At 36.7% G+C, this 26,359-nt stretch overlaps 1 protein-coding gene across 1 annotated transcript in view; it reads left to right on the forward strand.

The window, feature by feature from the left end:
- Window positions 1-1,269: 1,269 nt before the first annotated feature.
- Window positions 1,270-26,359, forward strand: part of LOC107591771 (kazrin-A) — a 42,311-nt gene continuing 17,221 nt past the window's right edge. Inside the window, exons 1-3 of the mRNA XM_016281011.1 lie at window positions 1,270-1,763; window positions 13,363-13,446; window positions 23,805-23,996. Of these exons, the coding sequence (XP_016136497.1) occupies window positions 1,583-1,763; window positions 13,363-13,446; window positions 23,805-23,996 (457 nt within the window). The 5' untranslated portion in view covers window positions 1,270-1,582. The remainder of the gene's footprint in view (window positions 1,764-13,362; window positions 13,447-23,804; window positions 23,997-26,359) is intronic.

The following is a 26,359-nucleotide window of genomic DNA, read 5'->3' on the forward strand; positions in this document are numbered from 1 at the left end:
GATGAACGAAGGTCTTACGGGTTTGAAACGACATGAAGGTGAGTAATTAATGACAGAATTTTCATTTTTTGGGTGAACTAACCCTTTAAGCCAAGTCTCACAGAGTTTAACATTACAGCATACATGATTAACATGAAAGAGAGAATAAGCAGATGATCTACTGTGATTCCAACCAGATATGACAGGGCTGACCGGATATGTCAGGAAACTCAGATTCAAGAATCTTTTTGTTTATACAGGGGAATGAAGAAGAAGACTTCTCAGTTTAGAAGAATGTTGTGTAAAGGGGATTTTTGAAATGAGTCCTTTATTTTGCTTGGCCCTGGTTCACAATACAAGCTCTTGAACATTCGTACACACAAACACATTCATACCATTCTCCCAAAACCACACTATTCTGCCATCTCAGAGAGGATTGAGGTGAAGAATTTGAGTGGGTACACTGAAAGGACATATGCTCTTTCTCTTCCTGCCACACGCATACTAGTCTACAAAACTTTGAATGTGTCAACGTTATCTCTTCTCCCTCCTAGATACAATCAATTAATTCATACCTGGCTTAACATTAAAAAATAAAATAAAATACAAAATAAACCTAAATGTGTGTGGGAGAAGTATGAAATAAGAGATGAATGAGTGAGGCTGAGTGTCACACGACACAAGTCACAGAAGTTAGAAGCTATTACGGTCTCAACTGTGTCTCACAGACACAATATTTTTCACATTAAGATAATGATATTTACCATATCTTACCCTTTAAACCTCACAGAGACCGGCTCACATTATTAAATTGAAAGCAAAGCAGCATTTGGCAGATATACGAACCTTTCAAACAGCGAAGAACACTTCAGCTATCCTCATAAGTAGGTTTTCTAAATGTTTTACTATATTTCTGAAGACATTTCCAAAATGTGGTCTTCAGAAGTGTAGACAAATCTGTAGCCTACATGCACACACACAGAAAAGCAAGCACATACTGTTTGTATTCACAGTTAAACAGACCTATATTTTAAAATAAAAATGATAGATAAAATTCAATAATAAATCAAAGGTGATATTGAAAAAAGCTCATTACTGTTTTAAAAGGTAACTATTAAGCGAGTGTTGTCTTTTTACAGTTTTACCTTGATTTATTAGAAAAATTAATTTACTTATTTCCTTAAAAATAAAGTTTAAATAAATACGTTTAAGAGGCAAATGGCACGTTCCTTTCGATAGGTGCCCTCCTCTTTTCGTTCTTAGATGGTACAGTCCGTTTAAAGAGCGGCTCGGAGTCTCTGGTGCGTTGAACTCGCCACGAGAGCGAGCGCGGAAAGAACAGTTTAGTGTAGCACGCTGTTTCATTCTTTCTCTAAAGTCTCTGCGTCTCACAGTCTATCTTTCTTTCTGACAGCCCCATCCAAACATTAGACAATATGGGACTCTAAATATATTTGCTCACCTTGAGGATATTGGGGGATTTCTGCCTTTATAAAATACAGGACATAGACAGAATGGGATTTTAGTGTGCTTATGATGCAGCAGGCAAAATGACTCGCTCCGTGGGTTCCGTGGATTCTCCCCGCAGGCGAAGATCCGGAGAATGATGGACGAAAATAAGCAGCTCGCGCAGCGGATCGATGGCGCGATCCAGTGCGCGAAGCAGGAGGTGGCGAACCTGCGCGCGGAGCTGACAGCCACCGGCCACAGACTGGCGGAACTCGGCGAGCTGGAAGAACCGGGCGAACCGCAGGAACATCAGCAGCAACAACAGAACCATCACGGTAAGGAACCGCACCTGTGAGTCTGTGACCGCACATATACCTGTGTGACCTTCGAGTGAATGAACTCCCACTCTTCCGTCGATTCATTCAGTGGGTTAGGAAGGTGACTTGGTTTTCAGTTACCTCACTGACAACTGGTGTGTTTCAGGACAGCATGTTTTTGTGTGGAAGTGTCAGAATGCTTGTGTGTGTATTTCATTAAGAGAAAGAGTGTTTATTCATCCACATCTTTTAGATCAGTACCAGAAATCAACTTTTTGTTATTGTAAGACATATTTCCCCCACTGTAATTGGTTTTCAGTGACAGTTTTTACCTTTTTGAAGGCATTTTTTCTTAACGGGCGTTTGAGAGAGGCGGGGCATAGAGGACCTACAATAATGTACAGTATTTGAAAAATAATGTGTTTTTTGAACATTAAAGCATGTCAACATATTCTGTTACACCAAATACACCAAAAAATTATCTTTAAAAAAGCATCATATGACCCCTTTAATTCAGTTAATTGAACCCATGGGTAGATATATTATGAGATGCTACATGACCAATACCAGAAATTCACTGCAGTGCAAATCTAGCCCCAGTGTTTTGGGCATTTTTGGACATTGTGCTTTTTGCCACTTTGGTTGGCATTTTAGATCTGTTCCTTGCTTAAACAAGACTGTCTGTCTCCACTAGAGAAACTGTTTCAAGAACCCAAGTAATGTAATCGAGCATAGCTCGTGTTTCAGGAAATGGTCCTTCATTTCATTTTCCATTAATGCTGTCAGACTAAGTGTACCACACTACAGAAGAGAGAGTATGTATGGCTCTCCTGCTGTTCTGTGTGCTCTTGTAGCCGCCATTGATTGATTGGTCAGTCTTGTGATTGTCATTAAAGCTGAGTGGTGTAGCTTGGGATGGCTTCGGTTTGAGTCTCTTGGGTGATCAGAGTGAATCTCCGTTTCTGATCCACCTGCGCTCACTGGGTGGAGTGGACACCCTGCTAGTTTGGGTCATAACATTTAACAGATGCTTTTTATCCAAAGCAACCTACTGAATGCCAGAGCCACCCAGGGGTTGTGTGCTTTGCTTAAGGGCACGATGATGAATCAGGATTGTGATTCCCATAATTACTCAAAAATCTCAGATAATTGCTGATGAACTAGATGTTCCCTGAAGTGACTTTGCTTCACCGTAGAAACATGCTGCTATCAATTTACACTTCTATTCTTAGATAATCATACAAAGTTGTGTTTTTGATCAGCACAAATCCAATTTGCACTGTAAAAAATGTGATTTTCACAAAAAATTCTACAGTTAAAACCTGTTAATTGATTGTGTTAGTTACTGTAAAACTGTAAATGGACATGTAATTTGTACTGTCAAATTTATGGTTTCGGAAGTAAAATCTATAAATTACTGTATAATCTACGATGCAAAACAATAAAATGGACATTCCCAGTAGTCCCTGCATGACACATCATATATAATTTTATTTTATTTAAGTAATAATTGAAATGGTTATACGTTGTAAAATATACATGCACCAGTATGCTTTATTGTTATACCAGAAACATTTTTATTGTATTTGTAACATTGAATGTCTGGCAACCACAGCTCCTGTAGTTTTGCTTAAATTTAACAGGATATTTTTTACAGTGTGCACTTATTATAGGGCTACTTGATTGGTCAATTGTGGTGTTCCTTTTGTACATTGATTACTAAACTGTATATTTGACCGTTGTATTATATGCCAAGAAGCTATTTCATATCGGTTTATTTATTTGGTAAGCAGTTGTATAACAAGTGGAATAATGTAAAGTCAGCCAGTAGTTATTGCAATACAAACCCCTTCAGGATGTACATTACAGGATGTTCATTTTGTGATGATGCCGGCTAACTGTACATTATGCATTACTGCTATATAATTACATATAAAAGCATGTGAAAAGAACAGTTATCTTTCCATTCCTCATTATTTCTCAGTAGAAATCCGTCTCATAACTGCCGATGAATCCTGACACTGAGGATCACTATGAGGCACTATGAGGCTCTTGTCTGCATCTCTTTCTGATTTTATTCAGCACTTCATTGAGAGCTCAGCAAATTGTGATCTTGTGTCTAATGTCCCACATCCACCCCAGGAAAGGCACTTTTCGGCCTTGAGTTTGGCTTGCCAAGTCACTTGATGCAATTTTATATATATATATATATATATATATATATATATATGTATGTATATGTGTGTGTGTGTTAATTTATGCATTTGGCAGGCACTTTTATCCAAAGCGATTAAGAAATGCTATATATTTTATCATTACATGTATTCCCTGGGAATCAAACCTATGACCTTGACATTGCTAGCGCCAGTTAAGCTTCACTGTTTCAGTCTGGCCAAGCTGTTTTCAGCTAATCAGGGACTTTGTTGTTGCATTTTGCCACATGTCAGAATGCAGGATGTGTGTATTGACAAAATAATGACTTATCAAGATGGAAAATCACACGGACACATGCGCCCAGACATGGGCCTGTCGGTGTAGATGAGAACATTGCTTATTTATCTCTTGGAAGAGAGAGTAGCAGTGCAGATGGCCCTACAAAGACCTGCTGCTAATGAATGAGACACTAAACGCATACAAATAAACACACACACACAGTCTTGTCTGCTTGTAGTTAATTTCCCAATTATGGCATAGTATGTGGGTTTTTAAGGGATTCTGAGTTATTTTATTTGTTTAAAGATTATTTGTATGGAGCGCTTCCACCCTATAGCCAGAAAAGAAAGGGTCTAAGTGCACTTGGCCATATATCTGACTTATGTGATGTTTCTAAATTGCTTTAATGGGCTGGCTGCATAATTGTTTTGATGTAACAGCTGTTGTCTGCCATGAAAAAGGCTGGTTATTTCTGTTTATGGGAATTACACTTGCATATATACGTTTGAGAATGAGCTAATTAGTTAGGATAAATCACTAACAAAGTAATTGCTCTTCTTTAGTAAGTCCTGAGAGACAATACGAACAGAAGATTGGCTCCATACAGGTGAGCATGTGTTCATCTTAGATTATGTCATGGGGCTGTTCAAGTTCGAATTTCCTTATCTATCTGTCTCTAGGCAGCAGTGTGGGTTGCTAGGCAATCTCCTCTCATTATGACATCACAAAGGGGAGGACTGATAATGCAGCTAAAAGCTTTTCTCCTTTCTCTCTATATACTGTACATTCAGAAACACTCCAGGTGATCAATGCTTTTAGTTCATCCTACTGACATTAATGAGCTATATGCGGGTCATTAGCTCTTCAGATTTCGATTATGTTGTGTTGTATAAAAGTGATTATATTTTCATAAGGGTGTTCCATGTGCTTGTCTGTCTATTATTAAAATGCAAAATAAATCTAGTTGTTTGTATCTCAGCAAGAGTGTGTTTATAAACAGGTGTTATGTATATGTGAGAGCGCGATGTGACGGGAGCTGGCTGAATGCAGTCCTGATCCTGATCCTGATCCTGATCCCTCAGACATGTGAACTGCCTAATTTAAATGCAAGGCAAAAGATGAAACATCTCTATGTATATCCACATCAAGCCTCTAGATTGAAGCAGTCAAGAGCTCAGCTCACTCATAAAGACCATTTCCATGCTTGGATCAAAAGGAATCACCATCATTTAAGATATAAGGCACTAAAGCAGCATTAAAGGTCAGACTAAATCACCACCATCAAGTTAGAGACAGTTCCGGGTTCAGTTTTAATCTAATATTATTAGACATATGAGTAGGATATGCTCTCAACTTATCCATGATACCTAATTCGCTCACTTTATTTGATCCTGCTTGAATTCCTGATGGTGCTGACGGATGTTTTACCTGGCCTGTGAATCCGGCTCTTTTCTGAAATGATGCTGATTTAAAGTCACGATTAAACTGAAGTATCGACAAATCTTTTCTTCCATTTTATGAGATACATCAGATTGTAACAGTTGAAAAAAATGTACAGCTGTCTAAATGATTGGAAAAGTCATAGATATGTCAACACAGAGAAGTCTGTCATTTTCAACATAAGATACAGTTATGATGTTTTGATTAGACGTTACGAAGTCAATAATTAATTACTCGCCCTCATGTCATTCAAAACCCGTAAGACCTTCGTTCATCTTCAGAACACAACTTATGAAAAATCGTGCAGTGTGAACTCGGCATTAAAATATTTTTGATGGAATCTGAGAGCTCTCTGACCCTCCATAGACAGCATCAGACAGATGTGACAGATTAATGACAGAATTTTCATTTTGGGGTGAACTAACCCTTTAACTGATCACAATAAATCTATAGCATGTATTTAGAAAATAGAGTGAAATTTAATTTCACGCCGGCTTAAGCCTTTATTCTCTTGAATATTGCAGACTCATTTTATTTTACTGATAATGGTGCCTTACTCTATTTTCTGATTATGTGTAGTTGATCTTGTTGATGTTCATTCCTTCTTACCACACCAATGATTGTGACTCACTTGATTTCACACCGTCGAACAACAAAACACGCAGTCTGATTATAAGTGTGCTTATGACAAACATGACTGACTTTTTTTTGTTTTGTTTTTCCCATTATTAAATAATCAGCAAAAAATGTGGCATTGCCCGCCCTCTATTGACCAGACCAGTGAGTGTTTTGCATTGTTTTTTTGCTGTAGCTAGTTGTTTTGCTGATTTGCTGCTCTTGAGACACAGGACCTTTCTTGTGACCTTTCAGGCTGATTCATGATTTCAAAGGGCAGAATTATGTCATCACATGCTAGTGATGTCTTAATTTGTGAAAAATGTACATCAAATCAAGAGTGATAGTAAAGACATTTATAATGTCACTTTTTTAAGAAAAACAATATTTAATATCCTTTTTTAAAGATGTTCTTTTGGAATTTCATTACATCAAAGAATCCTGAAGAAAAAAAAAAAAAGGTAACACTTTACTTGAAGGGGTGTGTATAAGACTGACATGAGACCTTCATAATCATGACATGACACATGTCATGAATATGAAGGAGGTTTTATGCATGTTTATGACAACTGTCATTAAGTGTCATTCGCTCAGTTATGTTATTTTTAATGCAAATATGACATTATCTGACCTAACCCTAACCTAACCCTACCCCTACCCTTACCCCTAACCATAGCCCATAACAAAGACATCTCAAACAATGTCATCTTTGCATTAAAAATTACATAACTGAGCGAATGACACTTAATGACAGTTGTCATAAACATGCATAAAACCTCCTTCATATTCATGACATGTGTCATGTCATGATTATGAAGGTGTCATGTCAGTCTTATGCACACCCCTTCAAGTAAAGTGTAACCAAAAAAAAAAAATATATATATATACAGTATATCTATATCATGGTTTACACAAAAAATATTAAGCAGCACAATTTTTTTCAACATTGATAATAATGAAATGTATGTGTGAATGAAACTTGTGAACGGTGCATTGTAACGAATCAATCCACTGAAGGCGAGTGTAGTGAAGAACCCAAGTGCAGTTTATTTACAGAGTGATCCAAACAATAATCCGAGACGACTTGAACAGACTCGACGTGGCATGAACAGACTAGACTCACCGACAGCAGGTTACAACATCAATACACGACAAAGACTATGGGAACATGATGGCTACTTATATCAAACAAGAGGGTCACATGACAAGAACAAACCAATGGGAAACAAGACACATGACTAGCACTACCAATCAGAACATGACACATACACAAGGCAGAGAGACATGAGGCAAGGGAAGCATGACACTAACAGCAGGAAACAATTTCTAAATAAAAGACATAGAAAACATGAACATGACAAAACCCAAACACCACATTACATGCATAATCATTATTTTCAGTTATCATAATTTTCATCATTATTATCAGTAAATAGCTACCCTGCTCTCTATTCAAAAAGTCAAAGTGGTTAAAAGCTACATAGAACAGTATTGCTTGTTGCTGGTTTAATATGAAGGTTTGTAAATGTCACGCTGCATCATAGAATGCTTAGAATCTAAAGGGGAGTTTTATGAAACGTACAGTCGGTCATGAGACCACATATTGAGAAAATTGTATCTTTTGCTGCAACGCATTCTGCTGTAGGCATCCATTGAGCAATGAGAATCCCAGACATGCTGGTCCAGTACCACATTTCTTTTTCTCCATCCTTCTCTTTCTTTTCTTTCTCTCTCTATCCTTCTGTTTTCTCTCTCCCCGTCTTTTTCTTTCATTTTTTCCCCCCTACAGGTACCCACGTTCGTGCTGAACTGATGAATGCTGTAATCATACATCTTTACTGCTGTGTTGGTGATGTTTGGCTATCACTGTTCTGAAAGTGTTCAGGTCACCTGACAGCTGCATGTCCTGCTGCTGCTCTAATGCCCTTGATTGAGGCTATTTACTCCTCAAGAGCATTACAGCTTGTCTGATCTCTGTATGAGTCACATTGCATGAATGTGTGTGTGTGGTTGTTGGTTGAAACTGTATGTGGCATTACATTTATAGAAAAATAGGTCACTTTTAATGTACTGTACCACGCGCATCTGAAGTGTCTCTGAAGGAAATAATGCATTATTTATCGGCTTTAAGATATCGGCCAAATTTTCTTAACAGGCCGATACCGATAACAGAAAAAATGAGCCGATATGGGCCGATACCGATATGGTGGCCGATATATCGTGCATCCCTACCACCTACCCTAAACCTAACCAATAGTGTTAACAAAAGCAAACATGAGATAAAAATGCATTTGGTGTGCCAGCATGCCATTTTAGTTTGAGCTCTTTTATTGTGACTCTTTTATCGTGACTTGTGCCCCACATCGCAAGTGCAGTGCTGAACCAAATGAGCAAGTTTATTATGTTAGAAAAGCCATTCATATGTGATGCAAACATCAAAATATTAGTTTACAAATCATGCACTAGGGCATAAGTGTTTTAAGGTCTTAACTTAATGTTGTGTAAGGAACCACATAAAAATAAGTCTTTATTAATCAATAATCTGTGCAGATGTGCCTGTAATCATAATTTGTTTAAAAATAAATAAGTTGTTGGTGTTTTACTTCCACTAGTATTCATTTCAACTGGAAACTGCAGTGAATTTTATGTATAGGTATGTTTTTAGAGTTTAGCAAAAATATACCAATGGGCCGGTGCTGGTCGAAACTGTTTGTCTTTTGATTTAATCTAGAGAATAGATCCAAGAAAGGCAGACTATCAGTCTAACACTTTGATATTTATTTGCAGCTCCTAATAAATGCACTGTTCAGCTAGCCTTAAAGTGTTTTTCTTTTCCACTTGCATTCATTGCTTGTCAAATTTTGAATCCCTTATGCAGCACATCCATACGCTGACTTATTTATCACAGTTACAGTATAACACATTGGGTTGAATCTCTGTGAAAGTGTGTGTGTGGGAGAGGGTGTAAAGGGGCAGTCTGCTCAACCTTTGCAAAGCATAGTTTTAAACTTCTCAATGAACTCCCTTCACTCTTATGCCCTCTCACACACACACACACACACACACACACACACACACACACACACACACACTTCAGAGAGTGTCATATTCCACCTGCTCTGTTAGTATGGAAGATCTAGAGGAGCTGACAGGACAGTTTTGCCTCTCGCTCTCTCTCTTTCACTTCTGTAGGGCTACAAAACAGAGGAAAAAAGTGAGTAGCAGCTTTGTCTGTGTGAAAGAGCAAATGCATTTGTTGTCATTTCCACTGTGACAGTTACTAACCCATGAAGCATGTTAGTTTTGCTCTTCGTCATGTAATATGATCAGCCCAATTTGAATGTGCAGCCATATTTAAACGTTTATGTGACTTGTGATAGGGTTTCAGTTAATTTTTTGCTCTGTTGTAAAAGAATGCAGTTGTGTTTGTTTTAAAGCATGTAGCGTAGTACTTTGGGATACAGTTTTGAGCATCTGTGTGATCAAATGTAGTTTTGAAAATTTTATTTGTGCATTATTTTTCAAGCAAATCATCACAGTATGTTAAGAAGTTGATAAATCATAAACATTTTGTGTTCATGTTTGAGTTGTAAGGATGCAGTTTGTGTGTTGTTGGTGTTTGCCAGTGTTCACTATAATGTTAAACACAGATGTCGAGAGTGAACTTATATCTGTTTACCGTTTGGCATCAGAACGACTGGATGGGGTTACCAGCCAGAAAGAGAGAGAGAAAATGTGTGTGTGTGTGTGTGTGTGTATTTGATATTTGCAGCACTCAAAGATTATATGCTTCTGAAATAAACCCTGTACCCTGCCTGCAATGAGGTTTAAGAGGTTACAGCTAGATGTCAAACTCTGTCTGGACAAACTGGAATTTTTTGGTAAGGGTTTTATATGCATTTTGGATCACAGACATTATACTCTGTGTTTCCCCTAGGTTTATGGCTTTTGGGGGGAGGGGACTCCCTTTTTAATAGTTAAATTACATTTTATTAATCAAAAAGCATGTCTAATTAATTAAAATCATGAAACTTAAACAATTTAACATAAATTTATTAAAAGTTTAACAAATATTACGTTTAGGGCCCTATGAAATGTTTTATTTTTCCAACCTTATGTTTTATTGTAACCAAATTCTGTTTTAGCATGTCTAATTTGAAAGCATAAAACAAGTTTAATTTATTCTTACAATAGCCTTATGATTTTTTTGCTCTGAAATTCTTTGTTGTGTATTTACATTTTGTTTTAAGGCATAAAACATTCATTTAATCTATCTTTTAAGTAATGAAAAAATTAAACAAATTTAATTTTTTGGGAAATAAAGGTCATTTAATATTACAATTAAAACATTGAAGAAACATTGAATGCTTATTCCTTAAAAATAAGGTTTTAATAATTTAAGTAGTAGTAGTAGCAGTCTGTTATGTACATTCTACTCAACAACAGTAATATATTTCTGCCAATGCCCTCAAGTTAAACCGACCTTTTATTTTGACGGGTTGCCGTGAATACCATTACATTTCTGTGTGTGCATTACATGATGATAGTTTTACTGAAATGAAACGGTCAAATGCTCAAGAAGTGACTCAAAACCCAACGTCTTGATGTCCTGGGCCAAAATCAATTTTCCAATATTTAGGCTGTTTAAGGCTTTATTAAAAGTACTGACAGTTTTCATGCTGGTCTCTCTACACTTTAAAATCTGCAGTGCATTCAAATTCTTTTTCTTTCTTTCTTTCTTTCTTTCTTTCTTTCTTTATAAAGCACAATTGATCGCTTGTCATTCAGGGAATGTACAAGGCCATCAGCACAGCTTCAGCTGGTGGCTTTAAACAGATCTCTCTTTCACTGTTATTAACTTGTTTGTGTCCCATGAACATCTCATTCAGTGGCTTTATTTCGTTGCTTATGGCACTGCCAAGCTTTTCTTTTATATTGCATTAATCATTTCTCTCAAGTCTCGAGTCTCTTAAGTGGTTCACGCAAATTTAACCATCATGAATAAAGTCATGGTAAAGAACTGAATGGGATGTTGGAATGGTTTGTTGTTTATTGTAGGTACTCCATTTTCTGTTAAGCCCCATTCCCGAATCCCAGGCCAAACTTATTTCATTCAAGTGCCTCTTAACTTTCAGTCTTTGTTGTTGTTTTTTTTTTTTTTAGATTTAGGGTTTTTGTATGTAAAAGCTAAACATTACTGTATAATTGATGGTGAAAAACAGTAAAGGGCATTCTCAGACGTCCCAGCGTGACGCATAAGATTTTATTTTATATATTTAAAAAAATTGCATTTTTTAAATTTTTGTTAACAGTAATGTACATTAAAGGTGTTTTGTTACATTTGATGTTATTTAGTTATTATTTATTCCATTATTCTAGTGACATGTGTTGGTGTTTTGTCTTTGTGTGTAATACCCTGTCCACCATTTACCATGTTTTAGGCCAATTACAGTGACCTCTAATTCTTTATATGGCTTTTTATTTTACCAGCTGTATTTGATGGTTATCGGTACATTTTAAAGTAAAAAGCACATTTTGGTAATTCATAATACCTGAAACATTGTCATCATATTTATTATGATGAATTTCTGGAAACCACAGTTGGATTTTTTTTTTTTTTACCATAAATGTAACAGGACATTTTTTAAATACTGTGTCAGTTGCTGTTTTCAATTGACGTAACCTGGAAAAGTATTTTGCACCACTAGTGTCTCCTATTTCCAAATTTAGGCCCCTCTGATGACCTTCTGCCTGAAACGGGTATATGAGTATATGAGTTTTGGGCGCTGTTACCTTGGCATCAGTTGCTTAGCAACCCCTGGCCAAGTCCTGAATCGGTTCCAGACGTTCTGTCAGAGAGACAGAGGAGTTTTGACCCATGAATGAGACATTTCAAACTTCATACCTTCACAGAGCACACAAATGCAATGTCAAATCTGGTTGGTGAACCACTCTCCAGTCATCCCAGTTGGTTCCAATGGCGACGGGATGCTTATGATTTACCATGTGAATTCATGTGCTTTAGAGGATCTCTCTTCAATGATTTACAGGAAGACTGAGAACAAAAATGTTCAAATTCTGTATTTAAAATGCCTTAGCTGTGTTTGAAGTTTTGACAAAGACATTTTCCTTCTGCTGCATTTTGTTCTTAGTTAGAAATGTCATTCCTCCCCCTCACTCTCTTTTAACTTGTTTTTGTCTCTCTTTCTGGGAAACAAAACATTTCATCCATTCAACATCGATCTGTTAAACTCAGCATGCAGAAGAGCCCCAGAGACGGGGAGCATTTTTCACTCAAATTGCTATGCTGAGAACATAATTTGTACCAAAAACATTGTATAAAATAAAAAAGAAGCATTTTTTCCTGGTGGTCTCAGACTTTGACCCCACTTTATGTAGAGAAATGGTCTTTATATAATGCTGTAATGCTTTTACAGCTTAAGGGTTTGAGAAAAGCTAACGAGAGAATGATTAAAAAAGGAAACCAGACATATTAGCACTTAGCACTTTAGTGATTTTGTCACTCACAATCACAAAATCAATATTTTTCAAGGAAGTGTGTGTGGAAGTGTTTTAAGTCGCTGACAACTGAAGAATCTTATCACGCTCATCTGAAGGATGTTGATCTTTGACACTGTGGCACCTGCCAAACAAATTCTCCGTCGGTGCTGAAATTAAAATTGAGTGATGGATGATCAGAAGACATGAGTGATAACATCTTCAGAGAGAGAGAGAAAAAAACACATTTCCCTTGCAGAATAAAGCCGGTGATTTAGTTTTATAAGATTATGCTCACTTTAATTAGGTAAAGAAGCTTTCTAAGCATTGAAATCTATCCTGAAGGTATTATAACAAGCATCCAGTGGCTGAGCCTCTATTCTGTCATTGATTTGTGTGTTAAATGCAGTTCCTTCTGCAATGAGTGGTGTGATATTTCAGCCGGATTAGAGGTGAGATACACTGCAGCTTATACCAGAGGTCATTCAAGCTGAACTCTAGACATTTATTTAGCTAAAATGTGAATTTCCAACCAAATGGAGCGATCGTAATGAAACCAGAAGAGTGAATCCTGCTCAAACACACAATGGTTATAAATCTAATGTTATGTATCTCTGTGTTTCGCTTTCAGATGCACCGGTGCAAAGACAGAAAGCTTTGACAGAGCTTGGTCAAAAAGATGACGTTGTCATTCACGAGACGTCATTAGATAAAGGTAAGAATAGTATACATGCTGAAAAGCATGTAAGGAAGTCCAGATAAACACAAATACTCTCGCACCACTAAAATGCACCACTGACTAGTGGAATGAAAATGAGTGTGTGTGTCAGATTGAAACTCAGAGTGATCTATGAGGCTTCGCCTGAGAGATAGTGGAGAATTTTCCTGAGCCAGAAGATGAACGAACACACACACACACTAGTCTCAACATCAGGCTGCACATTTAAAGGAATAGAGGTTTTTGCAAAATCATAAGCTCCAATCTGATTGTTTGGCTTGGTCTGGGAATTCATTCACATTTTCACATGACATCACACCCTTGCAGGAACACCCACATGGAAGACAAAACAAGGCTTTCTGCCACTGACCACCAGTTATTTTACGAGGTTTGCATTAGTAATGTAGTAAAACAGTGATATTTAAAGGCCAAATTCAGTATACACCTTATTGATGATGCAAAGTTTCACATGTTTTTTTTCCATAGAAAACCATTATAAAGAAAACACTTAACCATTTAGCACATTGCGTTCATATTCCGGGCTCATCTGCTTGCCTGTATAAAGTACGCATCATCAATAAGGTGTGTACTGAATTTTATCTTTTAATATGACCGTTTTAAAGGCACTTTAATGTTTTCACATTAAATGGTTTAGAATGTCTGAAATATTGTGGCGGGTGTTTTATATGTATTTCAAATGGCCAAAACTTGCATTTTGTTCACATATCTTAGTTTTATTCTTTTGAGAGGTGATCTAAATATTTATGGATTGGGAACAGATGGAAAATTGACAGGCTTGTGCTGTAGTTCTATGGATGTTTTGCCTGCCAGGTCTTCGAGCCAGTCATGTGACTGAAATTATTAGAGAAATAGTGAGAATTGGTTACCCACACTTTTTTACAATACTGTTCAAACGTTTGGGGCCAGTGGGCAGTAAGATTTTATAAATGTTTTTGAAAGAAGTATCTTATGTTCACCAAGGCTGCATTTGTTTGATCTAAAATATAGTAAAAACAGTTAGTGTGAAATAATATTTTGATTTAAAATAACTGTTCTATTTTAATATATTTGAAAATGTAATTTATTTCTGTAATGATGAAGCTGAATATTCAGCAGCCATTATTCCAGTCTTCAGTGATCCTTCAGAAATCATTCTAATATGCTGATTTGGTGCATTTTTTTTTCTTATTCTTATTATTATTATCAGGTTTGAAAACAGTTGTGCTGGTTAATATTTTTTTTCCTAAAAAGTGTTTTTTCAGAATTCTTTGATAGAAAGTTTAAAAGAACGGCATTTCTTGCAAATATAACTTTTTTTTGTAACAATGTAAGTTTTTGTCACTTTTGATCAATTTAATAGATCCTTCCTGAATAAAAGTATTAATTTCTTCTAGGGCTGAACGATTAATTGCATTTGCATTAAATTGCGATATGAAAAACCGTGATGTTTCAATCACAGAGGCTCCGATTACACTCGGTCACTTGACACGCGAGAGTAAAGAGGTGTGTTCGACTTGAAGATCGATCGGTTTATGACATCAAAGTACGGCGAGAGAAAGCATAAGGAGACATCCGCTCTCTTATAGCTCTCGCAGTACTTTGATGACACACACCGATCGGTCTAAGCAGAGTTGCTTCAAGTCGAACACATCTAAGCAGTCTTCAGAGGAAGCATCAAGTTGGCACGCTACAGTGTTGCCAAGTCTGCGGTTTGGGGAACCCCTCCAAAAAAACGTGTATTTTACTCCCTGGAACGTGGACATTTTTACCAGTGGACCCCCCACTCGAAATGTGATTGGGCTAGTTTTGAGTAGCAATTGGGCAGGTTTTGTTGTGAAAACCTGGCAACCCTGGCACGCTACAAGCGGAAATGTTTGAAAGCGTATGAACGTACTTCAAAACGGCACATTGAAATTACTCAAGCAGTAACAGTGTTATGGTGCATTTCATTACTGAAGACTTCGACCTTAAAATAATATATATATATATATATATATATTCTTATTTATTTATTTAAAGTCTGTCTACTCTAAAGTTAACAGACAGTGATTAACGGCCAAATTTTCTTATCAGGCCGATACCGATAACAGAAAAAATGAGCCGATATGGGCCGATACCGATATGGTGGCCGATATATCGTGCATCCCTATTACTGACTTTCATATTAATGTTTACACCAGGCTTATTTGTCAGTGCTTTATGTTGTCATAATTATTACATGCTTTGGTTGGAAGTTCAGTCAATATACTGTGATTTGTAGTTGTTAAATAAAAATGTTATTCATATCAATTCATGCATCACCTAATTTTATTTATGTTTAATCTATCTAATATTGTGTTGGTCATACTATTCAATGATTTTTAGCTTGTCTTTGTTGAATAATACAGAACATAAAGAGCTTTAAAAATAATTGCATATTAAATCGCAATCGCAATATTGGTAAAAACAAATCGCAATTAGATTATTTTCCAAAATCGTTCAACCCTAATTTCTTCCAAACAAACCCCAAACTTTTGAACAGTAGTGTATATTTACTAGGAAAACTCTTTACTAGTTACCTCTTTGTAGCAATGAGTGCTTCTGTGGAAGAACTGGTTACTGGAGTTGTGAGCTGTCAGATTTTCTAGTAATTTAATCATTGTCTATACAACGTTTATGGGAACTGCTGTGCATTTGAACGAGCTGCCAGTTTGTTTTCTTAGGAGCTTGTTTGTTTGTTTTTTGGAGGGGTTGGGGGGGGGGGGGCTTTTTTGCCTTTATTTTTACATGACAGTGGAAAGTACATGACATGACCCAGACTGAACCTAATTCCCTGTGAGCCGACAACCCTTATACATGCTGAGCGTGCGCACAGCTCTGATGCCTTATTACTGTGGTTTTACAGCTGTACAGCATGTAAAATCAACTAAAACGGTGTGGTTGGTGACTTTATGCATCAGTCAGACAACCTTTACCTATTTAAATGGTTCTTGGCCAGAATAAGATCCCATGTGGACCTGGCATTATGCTAGTGGTCCAGTCTGGCTATGCAGGACCACACACGTTCACTCTCAGCCCTTCATTCTGTTTGCAGTAAGTTATTTTTCCTATCCTATCAAACAGGGAGAAGAAAGGAGAAAGAGATGGAGTGGTAGAGAGACAACAGATTGACTTACTTTTATAAATCAGGTTATACATTATGAATTAGTTGATTCATCATCTCCACAGAGGGATTGACTATGGCTGCAGTTCTTAAACAAACCTCTCCTCTTTTATCACTCATTTATTCTCTTCGTTTTTTCATTTGGTTCATATCATCAGCTTATGTTGGGTCTTGTGCGTTTGTTTATTATACTTCATAGTGTAAATGCTGTTTTTTTGGCTCAAAGACTAGAGTAATGAGCTGTCAGAAGATGATGGCAGCCTGCATTTGTTTGTCTTTGGCTACGGTGTGCTTGGCACAGCAGTTAGCCACACTTTACTTTGCTTTGTGCAAGTGGGATTGTATGTTTGTATGTGTGTGTGAACTATGTTGACAGGTGTAGTGTGTGTGTGTTGACAAACCATCCTGAGGGATCTGTAAAATTTAGCCCAGTGTTGAAAAGCAGCACAGCTGCAATCAGGCCAACAGATTTTGTGTGAGTATAAGTTTTGGTTTGTGAATACCTGAGTGAATGTGAGTCTGTGTGTACATGTGACCCAGTGAGCTTTACAGCATTTGGGGTATTTCATGCCCCAAAATGCTGTTTTGGACTGGGACTGGGTCCCTTGCACACTTTTGAGACCCAGCCATTTGTGCAGGCAGCTCAACTTATACAGCATGATGTTGTGTATAAATATATAAATGAAAATGGCTGGCAAATGGTGACTTTTTTTGTCACCATAACTCAGACTACTACATATCTGCCTGCCTTTTTTGGTAAGAAACATTTATAAACTAGCATAAGGGTTCAGTAAGATTTTTAAAGAAATTAATTATTTTATTCAGCAAGAATGCATTAAAATAATCAAAACAAAAGTAAAGACAATTGTAATGTCACAAAAGATTTCTGTTCCAAATAAATGCTGTTCTTTGAAACTGTTATCCATCAAAGATTCCTGGAAAAAATGTATCACATTTTCCACAAAAAAAAAAGTTTGAATATTACTATATAAACTGTTTTCATCATTGATGATAAGAAATGTGTCTTGTAATAATATTTCACAATATTACAGTTTTTAATGTAATATTAAATGTAGCCATGGTGAGCATAGGAGACTTCTTTAAAAAAAAAACTGTTAATTGTTAAATGGTAGTGTGTGCAGCAAAAGCAACTGTACCATTATTAGGCTTATGATGTTAGCATAGTATCATAATATATAATTAAAAAAAAAAGTTTATTACGGAGGTGTTTGTAAAGCATAAATAAACACACAAATAAAAAATTATATGAACCCACTGTATCTCCAGTAAGAACACACATGAAATTTATATTTTTTTATTGCTTTGATCATTTTATATTACTCAATAGGTATAATTTTTGAATGATATTAGTTGTTTTAGCTGTTGGGAATATGTGTGTTTACATTATAATTATCTGATAAATCCTTCTTACTATAATATAGAGGTTCCACTAAAGATTCAGACTGAAAAATTGTATCTTTAAAATGGATATGACTAGTTTTATATTTCATCACATCTATAATTAAAAATCTTAAATATGTATTTTAAATATTATTTTAATATTATTTTGAATTTAAAACTGCAGAAGAGAAATATTGTAACATTAAAATAAGGTTCAATTTGTCAACATTTGTTAACTTACTTTAGTTAACATGAACTCATAATAAAAATACTTCTGAAGCATTTATTATTCTTGTCCACTTTATTTTTCAACGTGGAAGTGAGCTGTTTTCTGTGAATGTGCGAGACTTCCGGTTCATTATCCACTGTAGGAAAATAACAAGAAGAATAACAAAGTGCAGTAAACGGTAAAACTGTTTGCACTACAAACCAGTGTGTTCATAATTAAAATAATACATTAAAAATAATATGGTAAGACGCACCAGTTTGCAATATCAAGCAGCAAAACGAGCTGTTTTGTACAGCTAAAAATTGCTGGAAGCGAATGACACCAGAAGCCAGACACATTAAAATTACAAATGGCCACGCCTGTGGATACATTATTAAAATCAGAAGTTATCTAATAATATTATTTAATGGACTTAACATAAACTAACAATGCTAAACTAATGTTAACAATTAAATACTGTAGGAAATGTATTTCTCATTGTAGTTAACACATTAACTTACTTTAACTAATAGGATGTTATTGTAAAGTAATGCCAAATTATTTAACATAAAAAAAAAAATTTTTGTAGTTCAACATCAGTTTTTATTCCAAATTTCTGACAAAGTGAAATGCTTGCAGATGAAATGCTTGACAGCATGTGCTGTGTAAGTGTCATCTTTCAATATACAGTGGGTACGGAAAGTATTCAGACCCCCTTAAATTTTTCACTCTGTCACAGCAAAGGGTCTGAATACTTAGGACCATGTGATATTTCAGTTTTTCTTTTTTAATAAATCTGCAAAAATGTCAACAATTCTGTGTTTTTCTGTCAATATGGGGTGCTGTGTGTACATTAATGAGGAAAAAAAATGAACTTAAATGATTTTCGCAAATGGCTGCAATATAACAAAGAGTGAAAAATGTAAGGGGGTCTGAATACTTTCCGTACCCACTGTAGTTTGTTACAATAAATTGAAAGACACACACACACACACACAAACTGAGATACTTGGATCAAAACTGATTGAGAAAAACAAATGAAGATAGATGCCAATACCAGGGGTTTCCTGTAGATTATTCTGAGAACTGTGTGTTAGCAGTTGATTGTTAACTTCTCTCTCTGTGTGTGTGTGTGTGTGTGTGTGTGTGTGTGGTTTCCTCTTACAGGAATCTGACAAGTGAGAGTGCTGTGTGTGTGTGTGTATGGATGTATTTGAAAAGAGAGTCATTGCCTGCTTGAAATTCTGCACCTTGACCCTAGATCCTTCCTTTCCTTTAGCCCTGTGTGTGTGTGTGTGTGTGTGTGTGTGTGTGTGTTGAATAGTGGTGTCAGTTGTAGCTCCTCCTTTTTAATCATTTAAAAGAGGGAGGGCTGAGGACAGTTAATATCTGTAAACCAGTGGGAGTCGCTCCTGGCAGGTGAAGAGGGAGTTTGAGCTTTTGAATATGGCTTGCTCATGGATTCAGTGCAGGAGATGATAGCTGAGGTTCTTTTAGTCTGGAGCATTTGACTTGGTGTAGACGATAGTGAGGGATGAGCGGTGAATGCGGGTGAGTAAACGACTGATCGTGAACATTTCCCCTCAGGCTAGAGAGAAACGGAGAGCAGCAAGACTTTCTTTGTAGCTGCATGACTGGTTTCACTGGGAGAGGGTTTATGTGTGTGATCAGATGATGTATTGGCTGATTTGATTCAAGTGGTTTTCAAAGTGTGTTGTTGTAAATGCAATGAGGCATCAGAATGGACCGTTGCGTCATCAAGTGTGTTTATTTTCAAACAGACACAGTCGCACACACACACACACACACACACGTTAACAAAGTCCCATCAGCTAATGAAAAGTTCGACACACACTTGGGGTCTTCATGCTCACTTGAACACTTGGGCCAAATACAGGAAATGCGTCATATAAGTAGTCAAGTGGTCAAGTGCAAAGACCGCAAGTGTGGGTATTTGGACAAGGCTATTATCTCTTTGGATTTGAGACTTTAGTCTTTGCAACTTTACAGATCTTCTTTATGCACCAAGAGCTTGTAACACTCCAAAGAGAAAGGAAAAATTGAAATCGCATCGTATGACCCCTTTAACTTACATTAGTTAACATGAACTGATGAGCATTAATTAATCTTATACATTATTAAAATCAAAAGATTTATCGAATAATATTATTTAATGGACTTAAGATAACGTAAACTAACAATGCTAAATATATACTGTAGGAAAAATATTTCTCATTGTTAGTTAATGCATTAACTAACTTTAACTAATGGGACGTTATTGTAAAGTGATACCAAATTATTTGACATAAATATTTTTTTTTGTATTTCTGCAAATGTTTTTATTATAAAAAATGTCTCGCAATGAAACCCTTGCAGATCTTTTTCCCAGGCAAAAAAGCGATGCTTGACAGCATGTGCTGTTTAAGTGTCAGCTTTCAATTTAGTCTGTTACAGTGAATTGACACGCGCGCACACACACACACACACACACACACACACACAAACGGAGATACTGGGATCAAAACTGATTGAGGAAAAACAAGTGAATGAAGACAGATTGCAATACCAGGGGTTTCCTGTAGATTATTCTGAGAACCGTGTGTTAGTTGTTGATTGTTAACTTGTGTGTGTGTGTAGTTTCCTCTTACCAGAATCTGGTGAGTGAGAGTGCTGCGTGTGTGTGTGTGTGTGTGTGTGTGTGTGTTTGAAAAGAGAGTCATTACCTGCTTGAAATTCTGCACCTTGACCCTAGATCCTTCCTTTCCTTTTGCCTGGTGTGTGTGTGTGTGTGTCTGCTGAACAGTGGTGTCAGTTGTAGCTCCTCCTTTTTAAGCATTTAAAAGAGGGAGGTCTGAGGACATTTAATATCTGTAAACCAGTGGGAGTCGCTCCTGGCAGGTGAAGAGGGAGTTTGAGCTTTTGAATATGGCTTGCTCATGGATTCAGTGCAGGAGATGATAGCTGAGGTTCTTTTAGTCTGGAGCATTTGACTTGGTGTAGACGATAGTGAGGGATGAGCGGTGAATGCGGGTGAGTAAACGACTGATCGTGAACATTTCCCCTCAGGCTAGAGAGAAACGGAGAGCAGCAAGACTTTCTTTGTAGCTGCATGACTGGTTTCACTGGGAGAGGGTTTATGTGTGTGATCAGATGATGTATTGGCTGATTTGATTCAAGTGGTTTTCAAAGTGTAAATGCAAAAATGCAATGAGGCATCAGAATGGACCGTTGCGTCATCAAGTGTGTTTATTTTCAAACAGACACAGTCGCACACACACACACACACACACACGTTAACAAATGGACATGAACTTTAGACTAGGTTAAAGTAAATATTTGCATAAATATATTTTTAGATGCTGTTGTAGAAGACTATTTCTAAAGGCTAAATGGTATGCACATAATAATAATAATTTTATTTAAAAGGTAAAATATTAGAATATAGTATTAGAATATTATATTTTATATTTTATAATAATATTTATATTATACAGTAACAAAATAATGTGCAATTTGCTTTCTCATTTTATGCTTAATACTAAAAATCTCTCTTTGTATTATTTGTATTATTTATTTGATTATTTTGTATTATTACTTAGTCCTCCACATCACACAGGACTAAGTAAATTAACATTAAGGCACTCCCACATAAACATTTCTTAATTAATAGTAGGAGGTAAACTTGAAAATGTCTTACTTCCTTAAATTATTTTTGTCAGTTACTCCACAGTATTGGATTGGGGACAAAATTGTTAAATCTTTTTTTCTTGGCTTTTTTTACGTGTCATCAGCATTCTGTTTAACGCAAAATTAATTAGTAAAAGCAGGCAAGACATGCAGTGATGCAATGTCGTAGAGCTGTTTGCATCAAAATGCCCCACCTTCAGAAGATGGATAATACTGAGCATGATGGAGGGACTGTGGGAGTTGTATTTTGCTGTGTTCGATACATCGATATGACGATGTATCGTCACAGAGATTTGAAGATACGAGTATTGATACAGCTGGCCCTGTATCGATATTGTGGTACATGTGCAGCAGTGGACTGTGCTTAATTTGAATACAAGAATAACATTTAAAATTGAGTAGAAAAGTGCGAGAAATGGCACTATAGTATGCAGTGTTTAATAAATAACTGTTTTACTAAATTCTTCTGAGGTGAAATTCAGTGCAGTCCTGTTAGTATCGTGATGCGTATCGTATTGTGGCCTCTGTATCGTGATATGTATCGTATCGTGACTTTGCTGGTGATACACAGCCCTATTTATCACACAGGACAGGCCTGGCATCACTTCATCCTAGGGATGTAACGATTAACCGCGATTCATTTAGGGGTAAGAGTTTATATGAATGCATGTCTGAGGGGAACTTACTGTCTTTAGAAAAGTTTAGATGGTATTGTTTCTTTTCATCTTGTCTGTGTATAATGCATATTAAAGTTCATAAGTTCAGCGCTACTTTGTTTACAGTGGAAACCAAGGAAACGCTTTAAGCACCGCCTGCTGGCAGAGAGTGAATCTGCGTCTCATTCAGCTCGTCTGCTGTTTCGGTTTCATGCAGATATTTTTATGTGTAGTTTCACAAAACTGAAATCAAACCATATTGTTTTTGCTTCAAATTTCGAAATCATACAATCTAATTTAGATTAAAAACTGCTCATGTTGCATGTATGCAGCGTCTTTGTTTGGATCAAGATTAAAATGCAGTGGTTGCCTCTAATTTTAAATGGAAAGAGCACAGACAAAGTCTTATTTTGTTTATATGAAGAGATTTATTTTATTTGTGTTACTTATTTGATTTGGAGCTTGTTTTAAAATTTCAATGTAGTTTTGTTATTTACATTTACATTATATTTAAATTTTGTCGTTTAGCAGACGTTTTTTTGCTTTTATGATTTTATTCACACACTACTGTACATACACTTATCTCTTTGTGTAAATCCAGAAGTGCTATTTAAAAAGTTGAAGCACAAAGATCATAATAAGGGCAGTTCATGTTTGTGTGATTCTGTTGCACATATGCAGAATCATGTGTATATTTATGTATGTGTGATTTTTATCTTTGTAGATTCTGTGTGATTTTGTCATCACTGAAGCCTTCTAAACAATTTATTTGACATTCCATCTCACCCTTTACCTACGCTTAGTTTCTATAGCTTCACTCTGCAGAAATGACAGGAATGCTCTCATGCTTGTGTCCCAACACTTGAGATGATCTAATTGCTTTGCATGTAGGAGGTATATATATGCATATTTTGCATGAAGTTGAATTGATGGAATACTTTGAAGGATTTTCTTTTCATACTTCAAATAGTTCTGGTCCTGGATGCCGAATGGCATTCCAATAAAGTACTTTTGGCATATTGTGAATGTCTTTACTGTCACATTTGATCAATTTGATGCATCCTTGCTGTATCTTTATGTATTTATTTAATTATTTTGCGGTTGCATTTAAAATCCACTTCGCTCAATGCCACTTCTAATAACAATAATAGTAAATAATTTAATAATAAGAAGCATTCACCTGTTGCAAAATAAACCAGGAAACCATCACAGTGATGCGTTATAATGTTAAATTATTCTCTCTCTGTCCCTTTCTCTGTAGTGCTGTTGCATGAGGAGGTGGTGCGTCTGCAGGAGGAGGTGTCAGTGCTGAAGCAGGTCAGGGAGATGTTGAATCGTGAGCTGGAGGAGACAGGAGGAGGCTGCTCCATGGAGCTGCTGTCTGTCTCACAGCTCCGCGTGCAGCTAACACAGAAAGAGCAGGAGCTGGACAGAGCAAAGGAGGCATTACAAGGTAGGAATGTATACCATGAGCCTGACCTTTCACCTCCAGCTCTCAGTCAGCGCTAGACCTGTCATTTTGAAATAAACAACAGACATACAGTGGTGTGAAAAAGTGTTGGACCCCTTCCTGATTTCTTATTTTTTTGCATGTTTGTCACACTTTAATGTTTCAGATCATCAAACAAAATTAAATTTTAGTCAAAGATAACACAAGTAAACACAACATGCAGTTTTTAAATGAAGGTTTTTATTATTAAGGGAAAACAAAATCCAAAACTACATGGCCCTGTGTGAAGAAGTGTTTGCCCCCCTGTTAAAACTGTGGTTTATCACACCGGAGTTCAATTTCTCTAGCCACACCCAGGCCTGATTACTGCCACACCTGTTCACAATCAAGAAATCTCTTAAATAGGACCTGCCTGACAAAGTGAAGTAGACCAAAAGATCCTCAAAAGCTAGATATCATGCCGAGATCCAAAGAAATTGAGATCTATCAGTCTGGAAAAGGTTTTAAAGCCATTTCTAAAGCTTTGGGACTCCAGCGAACCACAGTGAGAGCCATTATTCACAAATGGCAAAAACATGGAACCTTGGAGAACTTTCCCAGGAGTGGCCGGCCGACCAAAATTACCCCAAGAGCACAGCGACGACTCATCCAAGAGGTCACAAAAGACCCCACAACAACATCCAAAGAACTGCAGGCCTCACTTGCCTCAGTTAAGGTCAGTGTTCATGACTCCACCATAAGAAAGAGACTGGGCAAAAATGGTCTGCATGGCAGAGTTCCAAGACGAAAACCGCTGCTGAGCAAAAATAACATAAAGGCTCGTCTCAGTTTTGCCAGAAAACATCTTGATGATCCAAGACTTTTGGGGAAAATACTCTGTGGACTGACGAGACAAAAGTTTAACTTTTTGGAAGGTGTGTGTCCCATTACGTCTTGAGTAAAAGTAACACTGCATTTCAGAAAAAGAACATCATACCAACAGTATACCAAATATGGTGGTGATGGTAGTGTGATGGTCTGGGGCTGTTTTGCTGCTTGCTGTGATAAATGGAACCATGAATTCTGCTGTTTACCAAAAAATCCTGAAAGAGAATTGTCCGGCCATCTGTTCGTGACCTCAAGCTGAAGCGAACTTGGGTTCTGCAGCAGGACAATGATCCAAAACACACCAGCAAGTCCACCTCTGAATGGCTGAAGAAAAACAAAATGAAGACTTTGGAGTGGCCTAGTCAAAGTCCTGACCTGAATCCTATTGAGATGCTGTGGCATGACCTTAAAAAGGCGGTTCATGCTCGAAAACCCTCCAATGTGGCTGAATTACAACAATTCTGCATAGATGAGTGGACCAAAATTCCTCCACAGCGCTGTAACAGACTCATTGCAAGTTATCGCAAATGCTTGATTGCAGTTGTTGCTGCTAAGGGTGGCCCAACCAGTTATTAGGTTTAGGGGGCAAACACTTTTTCACACAGGGCCATGCAGTTTTGGATTTTGTTTTCCCTTAATAATAAAAACCTTCATTTAAAAACTGCATGTTGTGTTCACTTGTGTTATCTTTTACTAATATTTAAATTTGTTTGATGATCTGAAACATTAAAGTGTGACAAACATGTAAAAAAACACCACTGTACAAGCCCAAACCCCTTGCTCAGTGAAAACAAATACTGTGTTCATAAACTGTTCAAAATTAATCAAGAGTCCTTGATTAATTTATTGATTTAATTCACTTATATAAGTAATGCGTTTATTTTTGGCACATTTTAGTGTCATTTACAATAATTGACTTACTACATTATATACCTACAGTGGGTATAGAAAAGATACCCACTTTGCAGCCTGAAATGAAGACGGACCGTTTTTGTTTCATCCAGCTGTATTTACTCAGTGCAACTTATAACATCCAAGTATAATGATTTATGTTTATATGAGTCTCGGGCAAGTGATTTGATCCAGTATCATGAACACTTTTGAGGAGCAGAAAGTGTTTTGACTGCTCCATTTTAAATCTGCAGAAACTGAAATTCCTCAAAGTGATTTGTACCTCCTCTCTCCTCCTCCTTTATTTTGTCCTGTGGCTAACGTTAATTTTTCAGCTCTGGAGCTGTGAAATTCAGAAGTAATCATAACACTGACCACAAAACTGGCGTAATATTCTCCATGTTTGGGTATGATTAACGTGAATCTTATCATTAGTCTTCTCCACTAGATGTCACCCTTATTTACCTTGCACGATGTTACAACAGAAAGCCTGTCATTCATTCAGCGCTTATCATGGCCATACGTGTGATTCGCAATGCTCAGGTGAAATGCTATAGTAATTAGGGATGGGCGTATCGATCTAAAGTATCGATATATCGATACTGACG

Source organism: Sinocyclocheilus grahami, unplaced genomic scaffold (genome assembly GCF_001515645.1).
Source record: "Sinocyclocheilus grahami isolate Dianchi unplaced genomic scaffold, SAMN03320097.WGS_v1.1 scaffold146.1, whole genome shotgun sequence".
NCBI lineage: Eukaryota > Metazoa > Chordata > Actinopteri > Cypriniformes > Cyprinidae > Sinocyclocheilus > Sinocyclocheilus grahami.